This window comes from Hyla sarda, chromosome 4 (genome assembly GCF_029499605.1).
Source record: "Hyla sarda isolate aHylSar1 chromosome 4, aHylSar1.hap1, whole genome shotgun sequence".
NCBI lineage: Eukaryota > Metazoa > Chordata > Amphibia > Anura > Hylidae > Hyla > Hyla sarda.
This window is the reverse complement of record NC_079192.1, coordinates 32,471,182-32,492,224: the sequence shown is the minus strand read 5'-3', so window position 1 is coordinate 32,492,224 and position 21,043 is coordinate 32,471,182. Positions and strand designations below refer to the sequence as shown.

The following is a 21,043-nucleotide window of genomic DNA, read 5'->3' as shown; positions in this document are numbered from 1 at the left end:
TTGAAGGCAGCAATAACATACGATGCTTCTGTGTGTCGGGGCCATCGCAAAAACGATTATCCGGAAGCACTGACTGCTTCAGCTTGGCGCCGGATAGCCATTTATTGTGCCCCATGTATCCCGCTGAATGATACTTACATGTCCCCGCCGCTCCAGCCCATCATTTCTCCGCTCCTCTGCTGCCGCTGCCCTGCACCGTCGCTCTCCGTCATCATCATCATTATGTCGCCCCTCACGCCGCCCCGTCGTCCAATAAGGGCGGTGTGAACGTCAATGCGATGACGGGGAGTGACGGCACAGGGCAGCGGCGACATAGTGATATGAAACCAACGACCTTTAAACCAGTGGACAATAAGGCGCTGAGGGACCAGGTGATAGGTAGAACAATCAGTTTATTCCCAACATGCAACGCGTTTCGCGCAACTGCGCTTCATCAGTTTTCATGATATTCCTGATGAAGTGCAGTTGTGCGCATTTCCTAGTGCCGCCAAGTTCTAATCATTTGCGGAATAGGTGTAGTTTGGCAACAGCTGGAGGCACCGTGGTTGGGAAACACTGCTGTAGACATAACATTACTGCTTGTCCATTGTTCTACTGTAGTTACGGACATCAGGCGGAAGAATACATTTAGGTGGATTGGTTTTATTGAAAAAGTAAATTTTATAGATCAACCATTAAAATAGATGACATTCATTGAATCGTAATATTTTCTTTAAAAATCTCGATTTGATCTCAACAACAGGATTACAGGATAGCTACAGTCCAAAGATTTTACTATACCAGACCCCCTCCAAAAAGTTCTGTAGGATTCCTATAGCTATAGGGCAGTGTTTCCCAACCAGTGCGCTTCCAGTTTAGCAACAGCTGGGAGGCACACTGGTTAAAAATATTGTTTTACAGTATATATCCCTGTTGTGAAGGCACTGTGTACTAGTGTTTATTAACACAGTATGGCGGTATTATTCAGGCATAATTATACGGTTGTCCGGGCATGCTGGGAGTTGTAGTTTTGCAACAGCTGGAGGAGCGTTGGTTGGGAAACACTGCTATAGGGAACGCAAAGGTAACAGTCACACTTGGGCCCTAATGTCTTAGAGAGCCCAAAGACCCCTTAATAAGACGCCAGTACTATACATGGCAGGTTGGGCCCTGTGACACATTTTGCATTAGGGTCTCCTGGGCATGCTGGGAGTTGTAGTTTTGCAACAGCTGGAGGCGCACTGGTTGGGAAAAACTTTTTTTTATGGCTTTAAGTCTTCTACAGTAGTATACATCCTAGCACCACCAGAGACTCTATAGACCTGGTACATCCATAAGCCTCTATAGACATTGCATATACCCCGTTCAAACAAAGAGACCTTCCTGGCCTCTATGGCCTAGGGTCAGGGGTCAGTCCCGGGCCTACACTTGTGTCCGTAATATGGTGTGAAATCGTGCTTAGGGATGGAAAAGCTTAGGGTTGTTCCTCCTTTTGAGGAGCATCTCTCGATTCCTGGAGGATGTGGCGCGTTGCATTTCAGTGGGCACCAAAGAGGACTTGAACACTTGCTGAGAGATACCCCCAAAAAATGTTGGCTGATCTCTGAGGCTGTAAGCTGGGGGACAACCAGTGGACCCTACTAACAAAAACTCAAGTGGTAATCTCCTTTAAAGGCTCGTGTTACCGGGAGGAACGTACATATTAAAAAAGACATCCTGTTGGCCACATAGATTTAGGAGTCTTAATTTTTCTCTAATACGCAACAAAAAAAAAATATATAAAAAATTTACTACAAACTTTAGGTTGTTTTTTTTTCTTTCCATTCTTGAGGTACAATATTGTTGACACAGTCCACAACCCCCTCTTGTTTGGTATGGTCCACAATGAAAGAGCTCGCTTGGTATGGCCCACCATACAGTAATGTTCTCCTTGTATTCGGCCTCAAACACTACGGTAGTTCACAGGAATTCAGTCCGCATGGTTCCTTGTTGGTTTTCCCCCAGGTTTTGATTTTACCACCCGGTAAAATCCTCGAACGATTTTGTACATCCAGAAAACGTTGAGAATGTCCAAGATCACGCAGGACACAATCCACGCTACCTGAGGCCCGATGCCCAGACGGATGTAACCTTCTGTCCCGAATGTGGCAAAGACTTGAGAGTAGTAGGTGGGTATCACGGCAATTCGGACAATGAAGAAGACAACAGCCATCACTAAGCCGTTTACCAAGAAAGGTCTAGAGGATTTTGGCATGTTCACTGCATCAAAGAACCACCTAGAGAAGACAAAAAAAGACAAGGGTATAGTGTGTTGTAAGCTACCATATAACAACGGATAAGGAGTACTCCACCCATTGCTGATATAGTAATACTATAATACTGCCCCCTATGTACAAGAATATAATTACTATAATACTGCTCCTATATACAAGAATATAACTACTATAATACTGCTCCTATATACAAGAATATAACTACTATAATACTGCTCCTATATACAAGAATATATCTACTATAATACTGCTCCTATATACAAGAATATAACTACTATAATACTGCCTCCTATATACAAGAATATAACTACTATAATACTGCCTCCTATATACAAGAATATAACTACAATAATACTGCTCCTATATACAAGAATATAACTACTATAATACTGCCTCCTATATACAAGATTACTACTATAACACTGCTCCTATATACAAGAATAGAACTACTATAATACTGCTCCTATATACAAGAATATAACTACTATAATACTGCTCCTATATACAAGAATATAACTACTATAATACTGCCTCCTATATACAAGAATATAACTACTATAATACTGCTCCTATATACAAGAATATAACTACTATAATACTGCTCCTATATACAAGAATATAACTACTATAATACTGCTCCTATATACAAGAATATAACTACTATAATACTGCTCCTATATACAAGAATATAACTACTATAATACTGCTCCTATATACAAGAATATAACTACTATAATACTGCCCCCTATGTACAAGAATATAACTACTATAATACTGCTCCTATATACAAGAATATAACTACTATAATACTGTCTCCTATATACAAGAATATAACTACTATAATACTGCCCTCTATATACAAGAATATAACTACTATAATACTGCTCCTATATACAAGAATATAACTACTATAATACTGCCCCTATATACAAGAATATAACTACTATAATACTGCTCCTATATACAAGAATATAACTACTATAATACTGCTCCTATATACATGAATATAACTACTATAATACTGCTCCTATATACAAGAATATAACTACTATAATACTGCTCCTATATACAAGAATATAACTACTATAATACTGCTCCTATATACAAGAATATAACTACTATAATACTGCCTCCTATATACAAGAATATAACTACTATAATACTGCTCCTATATACAAGAATATAACTACTATAATACTGCTCCTATATACAAGAATATAACTACTATAACACTGCTCCTATATACAAGAATATAACTACTATAATACTGCCTCCTATATACAAGAATATAACTACTATAATACGCCTCCTATATACAAGAATATAACTACTATAATACTGCTCCTATATACAAGAATATAACTACTATAATACTGCTCCTATATACAAAAATATAACTATTATAATACTGCCTCCTATATACAAGAATATAGCTACTATAATACTGCTCCTATATACAAGAATATAACTACTATAATACTGTCTCTTATATACAAGACTATAACTCCTATAATACTGCCTCCTATATACAAGAATATATCTACTATAATACTGCTCCTATATACAAGAATATAACTACTATAATACTGCTCCTATATACAAAAATATAACTATTATAATACTGCCTCCTATATACAAGAATATAACTACTATAATACTGCTCCTATATACAAGAATATAACTACTATAATACTGCTCCTATATACAAGAATATAACTACTATAATACTGCCCCTATATACAAGAATATAACTACTATAATACTGCTCCTATATACAAGAATATAACTACTATAATACTGCTCCTATATACAAGAATATAACTACTATAATACTGCTCCTATATACAAAAATATAACTATTATAATACTGCCTCCTATATACAAGAATATAGCTACTATAATACTGCTCCTATATACAAGAATATAACTACTATAATACTGTCTCTTATATACAAGACTATAACTCCTATAATACTGCCTCCTATATACAAGAATATATCTACTATAATACTGCTCCTATATACAAGAATATAACTACTATAATACTGCTCCTATATACAAAAATATAACTATTATAATACTGCCTCCTATATACAAGAATATAACTACTATAATACTGCTCCTATATACAAGAATATAACTACTATAATACTGCTCCTATATACAAGAATATATCTACTATAATACTGCTCCCATGTTCAAGGGTAGGTGTGCAGTGAGGGTGCGTCATTGTTCCTCTCACCTCAGATTAACAAATGGCGTAGACAGTTCAGATATCAAACGAAAATTAGCAAAATACGGTAGTACGCCGCGGTTCTGTGGATACAAATAATTGAATTATGGTAGACAGTGATAAGAATAGATGGATGAGCTGTATTCATCATAACTACAAAAGGTACAGAAGGCCTCATCTATCAAAGTGTCTGATCCATTAGTAAGGCCAAAAAGCCCATAGAGATTTGACTTCTGCTAAACATCTACTACAGAGCCTCGTATAGTAATGTCACAGCTCCCCCTAGTGTGTCTATCTGCAAATGCAGTTTTTTTTTTTTTTTTGTTTTGTTTTTTTTTGAACAGTACCTGTAAATTTGGTAAACATAGTTTCTATTTTTTATTTTAAGCATGCCAAATTACCGTAACTAAGTTGGCAGGACTGGGGCCCTCAGGGAACTACTGGTGATACTGCACTATTCACTGCTGTGTAAAAAGAAGACCCTAATACTACCATTAAGGTATAAGCCCACTATGTTGTACTCTGTTCCTGTCACAGTACACAGATGGACATTAGGAGACCAGGGAAGAGGGGGCTCTACAAGAAGCCCACATATTAGGGGAGATTTATCAAAACCTGTCCAGAGGAAACGTTGCTGAGTTGCCCATAGCAACCAATCAGATCGCTTCTTTCATTTTTCAGAGGCCTTGTTAAAAATGAAAGAAGCGATCTGATTGGTTGCTATTAGAGATGAGCGAACTTACAGTAAATTCGATTCGTCACGAACTTCTCGGCTCGGCAGTTGATGACTTATCCTGCGTAAATTAGTTCAGCTTTCAGGTGCTCCGGTGGACTCTAGGAAAGAGTCTCCTAGGACTGTATCCACCTTTTCCAGCCCACGGGAGCACCTGAAAGCTGAACTAATTTACGCAGGAAAAGTCATCAACTGCCGAGCCGAGAAGTTCGTGACGAATCGAATTTACTGTAAGTTCGCTCATCTCTAGTTGCTATGGGCAGCTCAGCAACTTTTCTCTGGACAGGTTTTGATAAATCTCCCCCATTGTCCTGGACAAGACCCTCATTGATGCCATGAAAGGTGCCAGGAATACCTGATTTTTATGACTCGTCTACAGTGACCCCCCCAACCTACGATGGCCCCGACATACGATCCTTTCAACATATGATGGTCTCTCAGAGGACATCGCATGTTGAAGGCAGCATCACCACACGATGCTTTTGTATGTCGGGGCGATCGCATAAACAGCTATCCGGCAGCACAGACTGCTTCAGCTGACACCAGATAGCCGTTTACAGTGCCCCGTGAGCTCCGGTGATGTCTCTTACCTGTCCTCGGGGCTCCGGGGCGTCCTCTTTAGGATCCCCTGCATAGTCTGCGCTCTCCATCGTCATCATCACGCTGTCCCGTCATCCAATAGGAGCGGCGTGCGTAACGACGTGATGGCGGCGGCGGAGAGCGAGGATGCCGGGGAAGCAGAGGCCTTGCCGGAGCGTCGGGGACACCCCGGGGACGCGGCGACAGCGATGGAAGGCGACATCCAGGGCAGCGGTGACGGACCGGACCACAGGGACAGGCGAGTACAACTTCCAATACCAGTGGTCTTCAACTTGCGGACCTCCAGATGTTGCAAAACTACAACTCCCAGCATGCCCGGACAGCCGTTGGCTGTCCGGGCATGCTGGGTGTTGTAGTTTTGCAACATCTGGAGGTCTGCAGGTTGTAGACCACTGTCCTATACTTTACATTGCACGGATCCCTCAACATACGATGGTTTCAACAAACGATGGTCCATTTGGAACGGATTACCATCGTATGTTGAGGGACCACTGTAATTTGACAATGTAAAAGTCATTTTTCGGAGATATTTCCCATTTGTACTCACCAGAACGTATCCATAGGCGTAGATCACAGCAAAATGGTGACAGACCATGTACGGGTCTCTCATCTCCTTCCAAAAACGAGCAAAAAGCAGCAAGTCTGTCAAGAAAGAAAAAAGAAAAGAGAGAAAAATTATATTAAATTTACACAAATCTTAAATAAATAAATGAAATAGAATAAAAATAAATAAATCCTCGGGGGCAACAGAATTCGAAAACTTCCATAGAACTGTATTTACAGCCGGTACCTGCGCCACCCTCTGTATTATCTATGTCCTCTGTATATCATGTGGACAGGGCATGGCACCTACAGGAGGAGTGCCAGTGCTTGCATTGTGCTAAAGAAGGTATGAAGATCAGGCACAGTGTCCCCATAATCGTGTCAGCCAATGCCCTGGTGCCATACACAGTACCCCCATTATAGTACCTATCACAGTGAAAGGAGAAATTTATTATGGCAGGTATTCCAGTTTCTGGCATAGAAGTGTTAAAGGGGTACTCTGGTGGAATACAATTTATTTTATTTTTTTAAATCAACTGGTGCCAGAAAGTTAAACAGATTTTTTAATGACTTCTATTTAAAAACCTTAATCCTTCCAGTACTTAGCTGCTGTATGCTCCAGAGGAAATTATTTTCATTTTGAATGTCCTTTCTGTCTGACCACAATGCTCTCTGCTGACACCCCTGCCAATGTCAGGAACTGTCCAGAGCAGGAGATGTTTGCTATGGGGATTTGCTTTTTCTCTGGATAGTACCTGACATGGACAGAGGTGTCAGCAGAGAGCACTGTGGTCAGACAGAAAGGAAATTCAAAAAGAAATGAACCTCCTCTGGAGCATACAGCAGCTGATAAGCAGGGGCGGACATATCGCCTGTGCAGCCGGTTTAGCTGCACAGGGGCCCAGCGTGTGAGGGGGCCACCCCTCAGTCAACGCACACGTGAGCAGCGGTGGTGCGCCGTCGCTGCTTACTGTTCTAAAGCAGCCACGGGCACTTTAGACAGTGAGTCTGCAGCCAGCCGACTCGGGTCTAATGAGGGACATAGCGCAAGAGACGTACCTCCACAGCCTGTGCAGGCAATGATCTATGTGTGTGTGTGTGTGTGTGTGTGTTTTGGGGGGGGGGCTATGCTACCTAATGTGGGGAAACTGGTACTGAATGTAGGGAATCTATGCTACCTAATGTAGGGAATCTATGCAACCTAATGTGGGGAATCTATGATACCTAATGTGGGGAAACTGCTATCTAATGTAGGGAATCCATGCTACCTAATGTGGGGGAAATATGCTATCTAATGTGGGCAAATTATGCTATCTAATGTGGGCAAACTATGCTACCTAACGTGGGCAAACTATGCTACCTAATGCGGGGAAACTACGCTGCCTAATGTGGGGAATCTATGCTACCTAATGTGGGCAAACTATGCTATCTAATATGGGCAAACTATGCTACCTAATGTGGGCAAACTATGCTACCTAACGTGGGTAAACTATGCTACCTAATGTGGGCAAACTATGCTACCTAATGTGGGCAAACTATGCTACCTAATGTGGGGAATCTATGATAGCTAATGTGGGGAATCAATGCTACCTAATGTGGGGAATCTATGCTACCTAATGTTGGGAAACTGCTATCTAATGTAGGGAATCCATGCTACCTAATGTGGGTAAACTATGCTACCTAATGTGGGCAAACTATGCTACCTAATGCGGGGAAACTACATGTGGGGGCCTGAAATCAGCTACAGCATATGGGGGGACTTAATAAATAATTAACAACTGATATTAGGAGGGGGGTCTTCATGAGAAACTGACATGGGTGGGGGCCCCCCTGAGCAAGTGACATATGGGGGTCCACCTAAGTGACATATGAAGGGGGGGGGGGTTTCCTGAACAATTGACATGAGGGGTGGGGGGCGGCAGGCACATTCTTTGCACAGGGGCCCTCTGCTGTCTGTGTCCACCCCTGCTGATAAGTACTGGTAGAATTAAGATTTTTAATAGAAATAATTTACAAATCTGTTTAACTTTCTGGCACCAATTGATTTAAAGTTGTTTTCCACCGGAGTACCCCTTTAAAACTAGAGTGCGTTCTGCTGTTGCAAAACTACAACTTCTTTTGCAACAGTTGGAGGCCCCCTTGTTGGGAAATGCTTAAAGGGGTACACCGGGGAACTACACCCATAGCCTATCCTTTTCCTCTCATCACCCTATTTAACTGTCTAAATATCATTGATTGGCTATATAGAGCAGTTTTCCCTCTTTTGTTGTCACTTACATGAATGATCATCACACACTTTACCCCTTTTACTACTTAGTAGCTGTATGGATCAAGCTGCTGGTATCTACATATCCTCAGAATAAAAAAAATAAAAATAATAATTCTGTTTTTTTTTTTTTTTTAATATTAGTATTATTGCTTAAATATATAAATAATCAGATTTAGAAATGTTCTACTGTTCCATGTATACAGCTCCTATGCAGACCGGTGTGTTTCTATGAACGTAACAGCAGCAAGAAATTCAGCAGACCGGATCCAGGTTACACCATCTGCTTTATTGGACGAATTTGAAACATAAATCACATGACATGGAGATGTGTGTGACCGGCCTGATGGGTTTAAGTCCTTAGATCTTAACCCTAGGCCCGATCTATGATTTAAGGGGCACTCTGCCTGTCTCATCCCTTATCCAAAGGATGACCGCCACGCCGCCTCCCATAGATATAAATGGAAGGGGTATGGTGTGGCGTAACAACCACGGCTGTCTGCACCAAGCGTTCTGAACAGGGCTGGTACAAGGATTTTTGCCACCCTAGGCAAAAGCTAATTTTGCCGCCCCCTTGACTGCGCCCATTTGCCCACCCTTTGACACACCTCACCTTACTACTGGCATGACACACTGTAACAAACCTCCTCCTCATGCTGCTGGCTGAGCGAATGGTTCGGATGCTGGTTGTCTAACTTTCTTGCAGTCTAGGGGCTAAGATGTCTAGGGGTGGAGTACCCCTTTAAAGAGGCACTCCGCCTCTTTAAAAGGGGTACTCCACCCCTAGACATCTCATCCCCTATCCAAAAGGATAGGGCATAAGATGTATGATCGTGGGGGTCCCGCCGCTGGGGACCCCCGCAATATAGCATGCAGCACCCACCTGTTTCTCCGCTGGAGGGTCTGTGTCCCGACCACCGGAACGGAAGTCTGTGACATCACGACTCCGCCCCCGTGTGACGTCACGCCCCGTCCCCTCAATGCAAGTCTATAGGAGGGGGGCGTGACGGCCGCCCAGCAACGGGACCCCCACGATCAGACATCTTATCCCCTATCCTTTGGATAGGGCATAAGATGTCTAGGGGTGAAGTACCCCTTTAAGGCCTAAGGACCAAAACGCGTCAGCCCTATATCACATACATCTCCATGCCGTGTGGATTATGTAGATGGTTCTCTCTGGTCTGCTGAATTCCGTGCCACTGTTATGTGGATTCACTTTGGGCCTTTGCTCCTGGCCATTTGTGGAGACGTTTACCAGGATGAGGGGGAGCGCTGTTTTTTGTTTCTATTTCTGTTACGGTCTCTATGGTATAGACTCTAGTCTGTATATTTGATCCTGCAGTCATATGTTACTCCCATCACTCTGCAGAAGAGGAGGACTCCATACCTTTCTATACTGGGAGATAAAGTCTATGCGAACGTTTATTTGTGTATGTTGCTGAGAGCTGCAGAGTTTAAAATCAGACTGCATCTTTCCTGGGGATTATGTTGGGTGCCAAAAATTAAATAGTTAATATATTTCTCAGCCAAGTGTCAAGTAGGCGGAGCTGAACAGCTCAAGTGCCAATCCCTGGCACAACTTTTCACTTGTTCAGCCCCCTTCTGTGATAAACAGAACTCTTTATGTCAGTGGTCTTCAACCTGCGGACCTCCAGATGTTTCAAAACTACAACTCCCAGCATGCCCGGACAGCCGATGGCTGTCCGGGCATGCTGGGAGTTGTAGTTTTGCAACATCTGGAGGTACGCAGGTTGAAGACCACTGCTTTATGTTATGCATGGCGGTGCTCGTAGGTTAGGGCGAGTGAGGAGATGTGCCAGGGTTAGGACTTGACCAGCTTGGCCCCACCCTCTTGACACTTGTCTGCAGCTCTTATCAGCAAATAGATAATTATCTCAAGGATAATTATTATTATTTTTAATATTAAACACTCTGCCCTAGACATCGTATTCCTTATCCACTATAATGCACAGTGTAGTGGATGGTTTTCCGTTCACAAATTCACGCTTCGGAATTTGTGAAGCGGAAAATCCGGATGAAAAATCCGCTAGAAAATTTAAGGGGATGCTCTTTCTTCATGCGGAAATCCTAGCGGAACACATAGCAGTCTATAGGAGACTGCAGTGTCCGCGCGGTCTTAGCGCCGACTAATTCAGTCGGCGCAGGCGGAACTCGGAATCTCCGGGCGGAAGTTTTCTGCCCGGAGATTCCGCAGTGTGAACCTAGCCTAAGGGGTACTCCGGTGGAATATATATTTTTTTTTTAAATCAACTGGTGCCACAAAGTTAAACAAATTTGTAAATTACTTCTATTTAAAAATTTTAAAGGGGTATTCCAGGCCAAAACTTTTTTTTTTTTTATAAATCAACTGGCTCCAGAAAGTTAAACAGATTTGTAAATTACTTCTATTAAAAAATCTTAATCCTTCCAATAGTTATTAGCTTCTGAAGTTGTTGAGTTGCTGTTTTCTGTCTAACTGCTTTCTGATGACTCACGTCCCGGGAGCTGTGCAGTTCCTATGGGGATATTCTCCCATCATGCACAGCTCCGGGGATGTGACATCATCATTGAGCAGTTAGACAGAAAACTTCAGAAGCTAATAACTATTGGAAGGATTAAGATGTTTTAATAGAAGTAATTTACAAATCTGTTTAACTTTCCGGAGCCAGTTGATATATATAAAAAAAAGGTTTTTCCTGTAATACCCCTTTAATCTTTCCAGTACTTATCAGCTGCTGTATGCTCCAGAGTAAGTTGTATTTCTTTCTGGAATTCTTTTCAGTCTGACCACAGTGCTCTCATCTCTGTCCATTTTAGGAACTGTCCAGAGTAGGAGCAAATCCCCATAGCAAACCTATTCTGCTCTGGACAGTTCCTAAAATGGACAGAGTTGTCAGCAGAGAGCACTTTGGTCAGACAGAAAATAAATTTAAAAAAAGAAATGAACTTCCTGTGGAGCATACAGCAGCTGATAAGTACTGGAAGGATTAAGATTTTTAAATAGAAGTAATTTACTTTTTTTTTTTTTTATCAACTGGTGCCAGAAAGTTAAACAGATTTGTGTTTTCTCACCAGAGTGCCCCTTTAACTTTAATTCATGGTCTATTCGGTAAGGGGAAGCCGTTCTTTGAGAGGACCTCTAGCTTCAGAAAACTTCGGGCACATAGAGATGTTTTCTTCAGTAGGGTGTATGACTGGGACTGATACCTACCAAAATAAAACGGGGGTGCAGTAGTAACCCATTTACATGTTTTATGTGTCTAGCTTTTGTATTTGGCTCACAAATCCCTCTGTTCTGCTCCTCACTCATTCCGACATCCCCTGCTCAGTAAGGGGCGTGTCCGAGGCAAGCACTGATCCCGCCCTCACTCACCATGCATTCACTTCCTCCCTGAGTCTGCTGTGCTGTGCTGGGTCTCTTCATCCAATCACTGCAGGCTGCTCTGTAACCCCCTCCTCTCCATTTTTTATGCTGCAGTCTGACAGGACAGGAGTGAGCACATAGGAGTGTTAGTCCCGCCCCCTCACTTCCTGGACTTTGTCCCTGCCTGTGCTTCGGCTGAGACAAAAGATGCTGCTGCAGCCGACAGGCTTATGTTCAGGATGCTATGGGGACCCCTAGTGGTCTTTTTTTATAAACTATGATTTCTATACGAGATACATTTTTATGAAGTATATTAGAAAGGTGAGTGTTTTGCTAAGATGTGCAACCTATAAAAAGATTTTTGGTTCTGACAATGCCCATTTGAAGTCTACTGCCTTCCTAGTTTACCGATTCTGGTGAATCCACAAAACGGCTGCCTCCTTTGTGTATTTTGTTTTTGTGAAATTCTTCTATGTTTTTGATATATTACAATCGTAGAATTTTTTTTTTTTTTTTTTTTACCATAGACGAGGTAGCCAGAAGTGATGGCAACATTCATTTTCACCTGAAATGGGTCCCCCCTAGAATGAGAACATGGATATTAGAATTTGGATAAAAGAACTGTTTAGATCAGCGTTTCCCAACCAGTGTGCCTCCAGCTGTTGCAAAACTACAACTCCGGGCATGCTGGAAGTTGTAGTTTTGCAACAGCTGGAGGCACACTGGTTGGGAAACCCTGGTTTAGATAATGCCCCCAAATTGGGACGGAGGATAGAAAAAACTTTAAGAACACACACACATATATATATATATATATATATATATATATATATATATATATATATATATATCTACAACGTATAAACACGGCCTTATACAATATTTTCTAAGAATTTTGGATAAAGGAAAGAAGAAAAAGGGGCCTTAAAAAATCATATGGACAGATGAGAATCATGGACAACATGGAGAAAGAGAATGGACACAGGATGGAGAAGACACAGTAGAGCAACAGCAGGAGCAAAGATGCAGCAGCGCAACCTCTATATGGATTAAATGGGTACTGTCATTAAATCTCATTTTTACTATTGCGCTCCTTACGGTAAATAAAAAAGAAAACTTTCTAATGTACTTTGTTTAAAAAAAAATAAAAAAAAATGAAGTTTTCTACGTTTTGTGCTTTAAAAAAAGCTGCCACTAGGTGTCTCCCTACTTGTCCAGACAGAGCACATTTCCCCCCATCTCTTGCACATACTTTGGAATCCTGTTGGCCTGGCAGAAGTCCAAAATCAGGAAATGCCGTCTGGAGTGCTGAGGGGTGTGTGTGTGTGCAGCCTTGTCCAATCATAGCTCATCTCACACTGAACTTCTCTAGGCTGAGTGTAGCAGAGTGAGGGAGGAAGTTCTCCCCTGTATGGCTTCAGATGATGTCAGGCTTGCTGGGGAACGCCCCTTCCCAGTCAGTGAATGTGACTGAGACTGAGCGGAAAATACAGAGCAATATCAAGGTAGAAAAAAAAATTCTAATAAAAATAAAGGCAGGGGGTGGTTTATCATGATGGGGGCAGTGAACTGGGAGGATTATAACATTTAACAAGATCATTGGAGGTACTCTTTAAAGGGGTATTCCAGGAATAAAAAAACAGGTCTTTTTTCTTTCAAAGACAGCGCCCTCCTTGTCTCCACTTTGGGTGTGGTATTACAACTTGGCTCCATTCACTTCAATGGAATTGAGCAGCAGAACCACACCCTAAGTGGAGACAAGGAGGGCGCTGTCTTTGAAAGAAAAAAGGCCTGTTTTTTTTTATTCCTGGAATAACCCTTTAAGGGAGCATTTACCCTTCAAAGAGCCCAAGTTCTCCTCTTATTAAAGCATACACAGACATACACAGAATATGCTATGGAAATGATGTATAGGTTTAAAAAGAAAATGCGAGTTATGACCTATGTTGAAAGCAAGGGTTCAAGTCCCGTAGCCCAGCTGGACCAGCGCTGAACTCCATTCACTTCAATCAGCCGACCGGAGTCATATGGGGACTCCGGTCGGCTCATTTTTTGACCAGTATCCAGTTTTGTGACCGGACCTAAAACCGTAGCATACTTAGCCTGGTTTGCCCCTCCCCCAGCCGGATCCAGCACCCGTAGTGTAAAACCGAGATGTGAATGCAGCCTTACAGAGAGAGAAGTGTATATTTTGTTATATTTATGTTTTAATATTCTATACATGTTTTAATTGCATATTTTGTTTTAGATTTTTAAGACCTGTCTTCTATGACAGGTCGGCTCAATGAGTTACAGGTTCAGATTTTAGTGGGGGTTCCCTGCTTGTGGCTCTGTGAATTCAGAACTCAGTGGGGGTTCCCTGCTTGTGGCTCTATTAGTTCAGCACTTAGTGGGTGTTCCCTGCCTGTTTTTCTGTGAGTTTAGAGCAGGGTGGATATTTTCTGCTTGTGGCCCAGTGAGTTCAGAGTTCAGTGGGCGTTCTGACCATATATGAGTTCAGCCCTCAGTGGGTGTTCCCTGCTTGTGGCTCTGAGTTTTGATGGGTATTTCCTGCTAGTGGAACTGCAGGTTCTTATTTCGGTGGGCGTTCGATGCTTCTATGGCTGTGGGTTCTCAGCTAAGTGGGTGATCACTGCTTGTGGCATACAGGTTCAGAGCTCAGTGGGTGTTCCCTGCCTGTGGCCCTGTGAGTTCAGCCCTCAGTGGGTGTTTTCTGCCTGTGGCCCTGTGAGTTCAGCCCTCAGTGGGTGTTTTCTGCCTGTGGCCCTGTGAGTTCAGCCCTCAGTGGGTGTTTCCTGCCTGTGGCCCTGTGGAGTTCAGCCCTCAGTGGGTGTTTCCTGCCTGTGGCCCTGTGGAGTTCAGCCCTCAGTGGGTGTTTCCTGCCTGTAGCCTTGCGAGTTCAGCCCTCAGTGGGTGTTCCCTGCCTGTGGCCCTGTGGAGTTCAGCCCTCAGTGAATGTTCCCTGCCTGTGGCCCTGTGAGTTCAGCCCTCAGTGGGTGTTCCCTGCCTGTGGCCCTGTGAGTTCATCCCTCAGTGGGTGTTCCCTGCCTGTGGCCCTGTGAGTTCAGCCCTCAGTGGGTGTTTCCTGCCTGTGGCCCTGTGAGTTCAGCCCTCAGTGGGTGTTTCCTGCCTGTGGCCCTGTGAGTTCAGCCCTCAGTGGGTGTTTCCTGCCTGTGGCCCTGTGGAGTTCAGCCCTCAGTGGGTGTTTCCTGCCTGTGGCCCTGTGGAGTTCAGCCCTCAGTGGGTGTTCCCTGCCTGTGGCCCTGTGAGTTCAGCCCTCAGTGGGTGTTTCCTGCCTGTTGCCCTGTGGAGTTCAGCCCTCAGTGGGTGTTTCCTGCCTGTGGCCCTGTGGAGTTCAGCCCTCAGTGGGTGTTCCCTGCCTGTGGCCCTGTGGAGTTCAGCCCTCAGTGGGTGTTTCCTGCCTGTGGCCCTGTGGAGTTCAGCCCTCAGTGGGTGTTTCCTGCCTGTGGCCCTGTGGAGTTCAGCCCTCAGTGGGTGTTCCCTGCCTGTGGCCCTGTGGAGTTCAGCCCTCAGTGGGTGTTCCCTGCCTGTGGCCCTGTGGAGTTCAGCCCTCAGTGGGTGTTTCCTGCCTGTGGCCCTGTGGAGTTCAGCCCTCAGTGGGTGTTTCCTGCCTGTGGCCCTGTGGAGTTCAGCCCTCAGTGGGTGTTTCCTGCCTGTGGCCCTGTGGAGTTCAGCCCTCAGTGGGTGTTTCCTGCCTGTGGCCCTGTGGAGTTCAGCCCTCAGTGGGTGTTTCCTGCCTGTGGCCCTGTGGAGTTCAGCCCTCAGCTTAGTGGGTGTTCACTGCTGGTGGAGCTACAGGTTCAGAGCTCAGTGAGTGTTTCCTGCTTGTGGAGTTGTGGGTCCAGAGCTCAGTTGGTGATCCCTGTAAAGCTGCCATCCTCCTATATTTTGCCAAATGCTTCTCCTCAGTTACCTTCCCTTTAACTAGAGACTGACATGGCTGAGCAAGACCGGATTTCGGGGGGAATATTCAGAGTCTCCTCAGGTCTATATAATCACTGATATTCACTCTGTACAGAGGCCTAGTGTAAGTTGGGTGAGGTAACACAACTGCATTATTATTCTACACACAGGGATTTATTAATAGCCTGTAACCATGGATCAGCATGTCGGTTGAAGACTATTAGTAAGAAAGATCATTTATATTCTCTAATGTTTTGTTAAAAGAAAATCTGACATTTTTAAATGTGACTTTTTTTTTTTATTTCTATTTAATATATATATATATTTTTTTTTTTGCTGTTTTCCAAGAATTAGAACTACTGCCACTTCCAGATTCCAGTCCCATGATTTTCCCCACAAAACTGGAACTTTCGGCAACTATGCCTGTACAAAACATAGGACTTAAAAAGTCATTATGTTAAAGGGGTCCTCCGCCCCTAGACAACTTATCCCCTATCCTCGTGCTGCACATGGCGTTCGTTTAGAGCTTCGGCGCCAGAGGCTCGTGACGTCACAGCTGAGCCTTGCTCGTGTTGTCATGACCACGCCCCCTCAATGCAGGTCTATGGGAGGGGGCGTGACAGCCGTCATGCCCCTCCCATAGACTTACATTGAGGGGGCATGGCCGTGACGTCACAAGCGGGGCGTGGCCGTGATGTCACGGGCCTCCGCCCCACATTGATAGTCATCTGGCACACAGCGAAGTTTGCTCCATGCACCGCAGCCGAGATCGCGGGGGTCCCTCCTTTGGATAGGGGATAAGATGTTTAGGGGTAGAGTACCCCTTTAAGGGCACTGCTTATATTAATAGAGAATATTTCCACACACACAAAAAAAAAAAAGGTTTTCTAGGTATATTGGGACAAAGGAGCCATCACAAAGAGATTAACAATCCAGATTTCTAGTTTTCACTTGTAGGACGGGGTCAAAAAAGTCCTAGCTAATAAATGGGAAGAGAATCTGGAAACACTTAAAGGGGTAGTCCAGTGGTGAAAAACGTATCCCCTATCCTAAGGATAGGGGATAAGTTTGAGATCGCGGGGGGTCCGACCGCTGGGGCCCCCTGCGATCTCTCTGTACGGGGGCCAGGCTCTCCGGCCAGATAGCGGGTGTCGACCTCCGCACGAAGCGGCGGCCGACACGCCCCCTCAATACATCTCTATGGCAGAGCTGGAGATTGCCGAAGGCAGCGCTCCGGCTCTGCCATAGAGTTGTATTGAGGGGGCGTGTCGGCCGCCGCTTCGTGCGGGGGTCGAAACGCCCCCTTCGAGCGGGCTGTTGGGGCCCCGTACAGGACATTGCGGGGGGCCCCAGCGGTTGGACCCCCCCGCGATCTGCAACTTATCCCCTATCCTTAGGATAGGGGATAAGTTGTTCACCACTGGACTACTCCTTTAAGGGGAAAGTTCAAGGGTTTTTTAATAGTGATCTTTGGATTGTAGATGACTATTCCCTCTAAATAGTAGCGAGCAGACGTTTATCTGAGATAAGGGCAGCACAGGCCCCAGCAGAGATAATAGCGCCATGTGGGGTGGAGTGTTTGTCATCAGTTAACGCTTCTTGTAATGTGGAGCTTGGCGACGGCCCAGACTGTGAAATGTGCATTACTGAGGAGATCAGTGTACAAAAGGAGAATACAAGAAGGACCGAAAACAAAAGACCTGCATCTTATGGGAGTATCTGATGCTGAAGTTAACACGTTAAAGTCAATGAGAAAAAAAAATGTATATATATTTTTTTTTTCTTTATTTTTTTTTTTTTTTTGCAGCATTGAATGATATACTACATTCTGTTTTGGACCACACTGATTTTTACTTAGACAGGGGGTGATAAAGCAAATTTACTGTGGGAGGGTAAGAAATGTTTAGGAAGGGTAGGGGGCCATTTATTATTTTTTTTAACCAATATGTCAATGGACTTGGGTCCAAGTACTGCGACCTAGTCTGATTAGGACAAGCAGCGAAGTGGTCAACATCAGCTACCATTATACTTATTCATGGTTTATTCACGTGTACAGTATTCTGCGAAGATTTGATGCTGCAGATTCTAATGTAAAACAAAATGACTGAACACAGCTTCAAATCCTGTGTCTCAAATCTAGAATACTGTACATGTGAATAGACCCTAAGGGCTTCTTCACACTGCCAGCACGTTACCCTAAAGGGAGCCTCATTGGTCAGTCCTTCGGAAGGACAGGAGTGTCCTTATGTCCAATTGTTTTATTTGATCAACTCCTGTTAATTAGCAGACGCCTGTCGGACCACATTCAGGTCAGAGGGATCCGTCAGGGACCAGCAGTGTTAGGCTTCTTTCACATGGGATCTAATGGATGTTTTCCGACAGGGGGCACAACGGCAGTGTGAAAGGGGCCTTAGTTGTGCTCCAACCTGTTCTGGGTCTGTTCAGCACAAGAAAAAATAAACAGCCTAACAGACCCTGAATGTGTCAGAGCACAACAACCTGAATCTAAGTATTTATTGTTAACAGTTATTTATTGTAAACCAGAATGTATTGCCTAGTACTCTGAGTGCACAAGGGTGTAGAGATCTGGATGAACTGTGGTTTGGATTCAAGCTGGCCATACAGGATGCTTAGACTATTCTATTGGTACCTTTTAGTGACACAGAGAAGTGTAACCAATGCTGATGGATGCTTTTATTGGGAGGTATTACCATATATTATTTATTGTAAACTAGAACACATTATCTAGTACTCAAGGGTGTAGAGACCTAAATGAACGGTGGTTCTGATCAAAACTGGCCATACAGGTTGTTTGGACCATTCTAAGCCACCTATTGGCATATTATTGTGGCACAGATGAGTATGACCGATGCTGATGGAGGTTTCTGTTAATCGGATGTATTACTTAGTATTTATTGTTGACTATTATTTATTGTAAACTACAATTTATAACCTAGTACTCTGAGTGCACAAGGGTGCAGAGACTTAAAGGGGTAAACTATTATTATTATTATTTTTTTAAATCAACTGGTGTCACAAAATTAAACAGATTTGTAAATTATTTCTATTTAAAAATCGTAATCCTTCCAGTACTTATCAGCTCCTGTATGCTCCAGAGGAAGTGGTCTTTCTTTCTGGAGTTCTTTCCAGTATGACCAAAGTGCTCTCTGCTGCAATCTCTTGTCTGTATCAGGAACTGTCCAGAGCAAGAGAGGTTTGCTATGGGGATTTGCTTGCACTCTGGACAGTTCCTGACATGGACAGAGGTGTCAGCAGAGAGCACTGTGGTCAGATTGAAAAGAATTCGAGAAAAAAACTTCCTATGGAGCATACAGCAGCTGATAAGTACTGGAAGGATTAAGAATTTTAAATAGAAGTAATTTACAAATCTGTATAACTTTCTAGCACCAGTTGATTAAAATAATAATAATAATGATAATAATTCCACCAGAGTACCCCTTTAAGAGAACTGCGGTTGTGATTAAAGCTGACCATACAGGTTGCTTAGACCATTGTAAACCATCTTTTGCCACCTTTTATGTGACATGGATGACAGTAATAGATGTTGGTGGACTTAGAGTTTTGCTATAGTCCCTTAGTATGTCCAATACAATTTTCTATTCATGGTTCCATTGATTTGCTGCTGTAGACATCGGAACGTCTCATGACAACTTCTCATGATCTCAGTAGCGATGGCCATTACATAAACCCAATGTGATTTCTTTGTTTAATTTGGAGCGGAACGGGGTGAATTTAGATGTGAAATCCTATATAAGTCGTGGTGGTAACTTTTCACAATTTAAAGGGGTACTCCGGTGCTTAGACATCTTTTCCCCTATCCAAAGGATAGGGGATAAGATGCCTGATCGCAGGGGTCCTGCCACTGGGGGGACCCCCGTGATCTTGCACGCAGCACCCCAGTTAAAATCAGTCCCCGGAGCATGTTCGCTCCGGGTCTGAATACCGCCTCCGCCCCTCAATGCAAGCTATGGAAGGGGGCGTGACTGATTTTAACTGGGGTGCTGCGTGCAAGATCACGGGGGTCCCCAGCGGCGGGACCCCTGCGATCAGGCATCTTATCCCCTGTCCTTTGGATAGGGGATAAGATGTCTAAGTGTCGGAGTACCCCTTTAACTGTATGTATCATGATGAGAATCTTAGTTTTAGTTTTGATTCATACCATGTATTATTCTCCATTCACATCCAGAGCTGCACTCAAAATTCTGCTGAAAATCTCTGAAAACATGCCGTTTTATCTCCACCCCGCTGTTAAAAGCAACAATTTTTATTTTTTAATCAACTAGTGCTAGAAAGTAATACAGATTTGTAAATTACTTCTATTTAAAAATCTTAATCCTTCCACTACTTAGCTGCTGTATGCTCCACAGGAAGTTGTATTTCTTTCTGGAATTATTTTCTGTCTGACCACAGTGCTCTCTGCTGACAGCTCTGTCAAGATCAGGAACTGTCCAGAGTACAAGCAAATCCCCCATAGAAAACCTCTCCTGCTCTGGACAGTTCCTGATACGGACAGAGGTGTCAGCAGAGAGCACTGTGGGTTCAGACTGGAAAGAACAACTCAACTTCATCTGGGGCATACAGCAGCTTATAAGTACTGGAAGGAATACAATTTTAAAAATAGAAATACAGTGGTCCCTCAATTTACAATATTAATGGGTTCCAGGACGACAATTGTATGTTGAAACCATTGTATGTTGAGACCAGAACTCTATGGAAACCTGGAAATTGGTTCTGAAGCCACCAAAATGTCATCCAAAAATAGGAAAAAGTGAGAATTAAAGAAAAATAAGTAGATAACTAATATAGATAAAGAAAGTTCTTACATATAAAAAAGTAAGAAAGATCTGCTCGGAGCTGTAAATACTGTCTATGTCAGTGTTTCCCAAGCAGGGAGCCTCCAGCTGTTGCAAAACTACAACTCCCAGCATGCCCGGACAGCCAAAGGCTGTCCGGGCATGATGGGAGTTGTAGTTTTGCAACAGCTGGGGGCACCCTGCTTGGGAAACACTGGTTTACGAAGAGGACAGAATCTTCTTCGGGGTCCTGTACAGTACACAATGTCCTAAAAAAGTAACATGGAGCCGCCCTCACCTGGTGTCCAAAGGAG

At 43.5% G+C, this 21,043-nt stretch overlaps 1 protein-coding gene across 2 annotated transcripts in view; it reads right to left on the bottom strand.

Moving 5' to 3' along the window:
* Nucleotides 1-400: 400 nt before the first annotated feature.
* The window catches only part of LOC130367736 (TLC domain-containing protein 4-like), a 39,133-nt gene continuing 18,490 nt past the window's right edge, over nucleotides 401-21,043 (bottom strand). For both annotated transcript variants that reach the window (XM_056570431.1, XM_056570430.1), the window contains 4 exons: nucleotides 12,514-12,572; nucleotides 6,366-6,460; nucleotides 4,495-4,568; nucleotides 401-2,255 (listed from right to left, as the gene is read on the bottom strand). In XM_056570431.1, coding sequence (XP_056426406.1) covers nucleotides 1,949-2,255; nucleotides 4,495-4,568; nucleotides 6,366-6,460; nucleotides 12,514-12,572 — 535 coding nt within the window. In that variant the 3' untranslated portion in view covers nucleotides 401-1,948. The remainder of the gene's footprint in view (nucleotides 2,256-4,494; nucleotides 4,569-6,365; nucleotides 6,461-12,513; nucleotides 12,573-21,043) is intronic.